The 6,000-nt window shown below is 39.1% G+C and overlaps 1 protein-coding gene across 2 annotated transcripts in view; it reads right to left on the reverse strand.

Moving 5' to 3' along the window:
- LOC112232149 (SH3 and multiple ankyrin repeat domains protein 2-like) overlaps window positions 1-6,000 on the reverse strand; it is a 248,759-nt gene that overhangs the window by 147,520 nt on the left and 95,239 nt on the right. For both annotated transcript variants that reach the window (XM_042330747.1, XM_042330746.1), the window contains exon 3: window positions 4,082-4,285. In XM_042330747.1, coding sequence (XP_042186681.1) covers window positions 4,082-4,285 — 204 coding nt within the window. The remainder of the gene's footprint in view (window positions 1-4,081; window positions 4,286-6,000) is intronic.

Here is a 6,000-nt window from a genome sequence, read left to right on the forward strand (position 1 = left end):
GTGAAGTGGTTTAAACTACAACTCTACCAAAGGACAAGACTATACCACGTGGAGCATTGGCTACGCGGCTGGAAATTGTTAAACTCTGAGACTATCGATCCCTACAGAATAAGAGCAAATCTTATTGACATACGGACGTAAATACATATACATTGTGATTATTCTCGAATGAGCAGCAATGAGCAGCAGTTAGTGTGCAAAGGAATAGCATTTCAATGACTGTAACTATAGACTGTGTGTCGTGAATCCATGTTGTCTTTCCCGCTCTTTCTCAGTGCACACCCCCTTCCCTTTGTCTACCAAGCCGTCACATCGGCATAGCCCACTAGGGATTTTTCCATCATTGTTAGTAACCAATATCTACTGTTGGTTTAAAATGTATTTCTGTGATTATTTAGTTAGTAAATAAATAATTAAGCCAATTTGTATATTGTTGATTCATAATTTATGCTAGGGTTCATGCAGATAACCAACAATTTTATGACATTCAGATGAAACTGAGAAGGTAAAGAATAATGAATGATTGACTGCTAGGGTCCCCACGTGTCGGACATATGCAATACCAACACAGGCTCTCCTCAGGGATGTGTTTTGTCCCCACTCCTGTACATCTTGTACACTAATAGTTGTACTAGTTCCCATCCTGACAGACACCTCATTAAGTTCGCTGATGACACTGCCTTGATCAGCCTGTTGCATGATGATGAGGAACATTATAGCCCAGTCCTAGATGACTTTGTAGAGTGGTGTGAGGAATCACACTTGGTCCTCAATACCAACAAGACCAAAGAAATGTGCATAGACTTCAGGAAGCGTACAACTTCTTTGTAAACGTCTGTTTTTGTATTTGTTCGTTCATAATAATAATTTAAAAAATATTTATTTAAAAAAAGCAGTCAGGCACCCAAGCTAACTTGCTAGCTATTTTCCGACAGAACAGCTCACTGAACATTACTCGCCCTAGCAGAGCTGGTTAGACTGTTTTGTTATCCAGAGCGTTGATGACTGCAACAGTGTGATGTCAGATTGTCCGTTCGAAAATTCAGAATGTTTCGTTCTCAGAGCCTTCAGAGCGCGCACAATACGTTTTGGTCATACAATACGTTTTGTGGTGATTCCTATGTTGAAGATGTAAATAATATTTTCTGGACTGTGGTGTACAATGAGAAGCAACCAGATGCTGCACTTGACACATTTATGAAATTGCTTATTCCAGTTACTAATCAGCATGCACCAATTTAGAAAATGACTGTAAAAACTGTTAAATCCCCTTGGATCGCTGAGGAATTGAAAAAATGGTATGATTGAAAGGGATGAGGCTAAATGAATGGCAAATAAGACTGGCTGCACAACCGATTGGCAAACGTACTGTAAATTGAGAAATAATTTGACTATGCTGAACAAAACGAATAAACTATACAATGAAACAAAGGTAAATGTTGGGCAAAAAGGCAAACTCAGCTCCATCATTCATTGAATCAGATGGCTCATATTGGCAAGATGATCAAATTTAGGCTTAACATACAAACAACACATTCTGAACCTACACATCCATACACAAGTGAACAAATTATGAAAGACAAGCACTGTAATTTTGAATTCCGTAAAGTGTCGAAGACGTGAAATAATTATTGGTGTCTATCAACAATAACAAGCCACCTGGGTCTGACAACTTGGATGGAAAATTACTGTGGATGATAGAGAATGATAAATGCCACTTCTATCTCCTATTAACAAAACACAGAGGGTATTCTTTATTGGAAGCCTCTCCAACCTAATCCAGGAAGAGTCGGACATTCCCCAAGGCTGTTGTCTAGGCCCCTTACTTTTTTCAATCTTTACTAACGACCTGCCACTGGCACTGAGTAAAGCCTGTGTGTCTAAATATGCTGATGACTCAACAGTATACATGTTAGCTACCACAGCAATTGAAATCACTGCGACACTTAAGAGCTGCAGTCAGTTTTAAAATGGATGTCAAATATTAAACTAAATTTGGGACAAACCATTCACTAAACCCTAAACTTAAACTACATCTTGTAATGAATAATGTGGAAATTGATCAAGTTGAGCAGACTCAACTGCTTGGTGTAACCCTGGATTTTAAACTGCCATGGTCAAAACATATTGATGCAACGGTAGCGAAGATGGGGAGAGGTCTGTCTGTATTAAATCGCTGTTCTCATTTCTTGACATTGCTATCAACAAAACAAGTCATACAGGCCCTAGTTTTGTCACACCTGGACTACTGCCCAGTCATACGGTCAAGTGCCACAGGAAGGGACATAGGAAAATTACAATTGGCCAAGAACAGAGAAGCACGGCTGACCCATAAATGTACACAGAGCTAACATCAGTGACATGCATGTCAGTCTCTCCTAGGGCTGGGCGATACGGCCAAAATATCATATCACCGTATTTAAAAAAAATTGATGGCATGACGGTATTTGACGGTATCTTATATTTTAGAATAATACAGTTCTGAATGTGCTTTATGAGTAGTGCGTGACCCTCGGGTGGCAACACATGCATTCTAAGTGATTTCAATGGGTCTTTCTCCATTCTGATTGTTTTATACTGTTCAATTCAACTTCAACCCAAAATCATTTTCAGCATTTTTTTATCAATTTCTGCATTTACTGCACTCATTTGAGATCCTTTCCATACTACCACATAGGGCTGCATAATATTGGCAAATAATCTAGGCCTTATTTTTAACCAAATGTTGCAAATGCAATTTTACTTGCGATTTAGAGAAAAACACTTTGGGTGAATTTTTGGAATCATTGATATAGAATTATTTTTATAATACTATAGTTAAAATATAATAGTGGGAACGTTGAATACCATTTTGTTTTGACATGAAAACAAATGAAAATGCCAGGAAGGCGTTATTGTGACAGTGTAGGAACCAAGTGTTGACAGGTGTTTCCTAGGGGACTCTATAATCTTTGGCTACATTGAATGTTTTCTCTTAGCTACTTCATGTAGCTAACATATTCATGCTTCACGGATTCTTCTTTGATTTAGAAGATACTGTTCCACAAACAACATGCTGATTTAGGTCTACACCATCACTGGTATTATCAGACTGTATAGCTAATTATGTTTACACTGACTCAGTACATTTAGCTAGCCAGCTAACAAGCGATTAGCATTAACGGCTAACAAGATTAAGGCCCAACTTGCTATGTCAAACTAGCTGTTTGCAGATGTAAGAAACTCAAACGAATAGTGTAATTATAGAACACTAGTGGATTTATATTAAGAAGCAAAGTGAAAACAGCACTGTTGTCATCAACATTGTTGCATGTGCTGCATTCAACATGCAGACTGAATGCAATTGTCTCGTGGCAGATGAACAACAAAGAGGAAAGCTGTGTGGAAAACAGCATGGAGAGAGAGAGAGAGCGGAGAGAGTTGACTCAAGTAGCAATGTAAACTATAGAAATGTACCTTTTACACGGCGTATCGCATTTAACAAACCAAACATTCAAATATGCTTATATAAGGTAAAATAAAAACCTAAACTGGTCCGTGCATGAATACCGGTATATTGTAAAATACGGTATACCACCCAACCTTAATCTCTCCTGGCTCAAATTAGAGAAGAGATTGACTGCATCACTACTTGTCTTTGTGAGAGGTATTGACATGTTTTAAAGGCAACAAACTGTCCCTATGACTAGCACACAGCTCAGACACACATGCACACTCCGCAAGACATACTACCAGTAGTCTCTTCACAGTGCCCAAGTCCAGGACAGACTCTGGAATATGCACAGTACTACATAGAGCCGTGGCTACATGGAACTCTATTCCACATCAAGTAACTCCTGCAAGCAATAAAATCAGACTTAAAAAACAGATAAAACTACACTTTATGGAACAACGCAGACTTCAAAGAGACACACACACATGCCTACTAACAGTTCTTCTACACACACATACATTTTTTATATTGTTGTATGGTGACATTATACTGCCTTGGCAGCAGCTAATGGGATCCATAATAAACAGAAATACAAATATCACAGCTTTTTAAATATGTAACAACTTCAGTGATTTGCTGGCACTCTACCTCCAGAGATGGAACTCCTTTGCTGATTGGCTGTGGGTATTCCAGGAGGAGGCGTTCTTCATCCAGGAACTTCCCATCTCGTCCGTTCATGGCGGGCTGGAAGAGGCCGTAGTTCAACACATCCTTCAGACTCTGGTTCAGCGTGCACAGGATCTTCTGCTTGGCAACCCACACGGTTGCGTTTGGGTTGAACCGCATACATTTCTGCGTGAGGGGTTTGGGTTATGGTTGAAAGGGGTGGGTTAGGGTTGAAAGGGGTAGGGTTAGAGAGGGAAAAAGAGAGAATCATAGTAAAAAAAAATGGATCACAGACTTTCAGTTGTAGGCCAAGAGCCTGGGCTTGAGCATTCCCACGCAAAACCGTCACCAACATTTCCTTTACAAACACTTACAAACTTTATCCTACAAACACTAATACAGATACATACTTAAAGGGATAGTTCATCAAAGTAAAAAATATTACACATTGGTTTCCTTAACTTGTAAGCAGTCTATGGACAAGGTATGACAGCAATGCATGCTTTGGTTTAGTTCCACTTTCCACATGCTAAAATTTTAGCATTTGTGGCACAAATCCCATTCAAGTCATGGGACCAATCTTAGCATTTGTTGCTCATCATGTCCAAATCATCCTCTTGTGACTTTGCTTCTGACAATAATCTGAAGACTGTTATTTATCTAATCAACCTAAATATGTTTAATTGTTACCCGATTAAATGAATCATTCAACAATTAACTCATTAGGATCTGGGGCACCACGAGAGCGGTTCTTTAAAGAATGACCATTTCCCAAACTAAACTCCAAAGGTCTTTACACATTACATCTATAAACAGTCAACTTATTAATCATAACCTCTTATCATATCATCACTCTGAACAGTGGTAACCTCCTTGCATCAGCAAAAACTCGAGCATTACTTATGATTCTGTACTACATAAATTGGTTTAATGATTTATTTACTAGCTAACTAAAAGGTAACACAGGATAAACATACACACTTAAATCATTAAAAACAGGTCTCTAGTGGACTGACAACAATATGGCTGCTTCTTACAAAAGACATGGAGAGGGTGAGAGAGAGAAAGGGACAGAGACACTTAACGTTGGTACATTTTAGAGACTACTCTCACTGGTAGCACTCCTATACTTTACACACGAACCGCCACCCTCTTGGAGTAAGAAATCATGAATGTATTTACGTGAAAATCCTTGGTTTCTCTCGGTGGACAGGGCCATCTTGGAAACGCTTGTAAGGCTTACGCTTGTAAGGCCCTGATCGTCCAAAAATGTTTTTGTTTGTTGTTCTCCTCTGCTGTCGTCCGGTATCAGGTGACTTGTTGTGTAGTCCTGAACAGAACTACAAGTTTATTGTCCTTCCATTCACTCTGGAAGATGCTTCTTTGAAGATAGGCTAGCCAGCCGTGTCGATAGTTCCCAGTGGGGTGATGAGAGTAGCATACTGCGATGGTTAGAAAGGAGTAGTAGAATGGTTCCACTTCAATTTGCTTTTCTAGATACTTTACTTAGGACAGCTAATCAGCCGTCCCAGTGATTGTCCAGGAGGTGACTTTACCATCTCTACCTCGTGTTGAGATTCAGAGTTCAAACCACTTTAAACATGAGCTGCAGCTCTACGCCTCTCTGGTCAGATATGTTAATTCTTAACCCATCATTTTATACAGTTTGTTCGAAAGGGCGGTTCTATCAGGCTGATACGCTCTCTGAACTCACTCAGGGGCATAACTTGTCACTGTGCAAAGTTAAGTATAACTATTATATCTTATGGCTCCTAAAATCATGTCCCTCTCTTAACAAAAACACTTTAATTTTCATATTTCATGCACAACTCATTTTTAATGATATCACAAAATAACACACAATGTGACATTAGTGTTTTATAGACCGCCTGTGACCATTC

The sequence above is a fragment of the Oncorhynchus tshawytscha genome, linkage group LG12 (assembly GCF_018296145.1).
Source record: "Oncorhynchus tshawytscha isolate Ot180627B linkage group LG12, Otsh_v2.0, whole genome shotgun sequence".
Taxonomy (NCBI): Eukaryota; Metazoa; Chordata; class Actinopteri; order Salmoniformes; family Salmonidae; genus Oncorhynchus; species Oncorhynchus tshawytscha.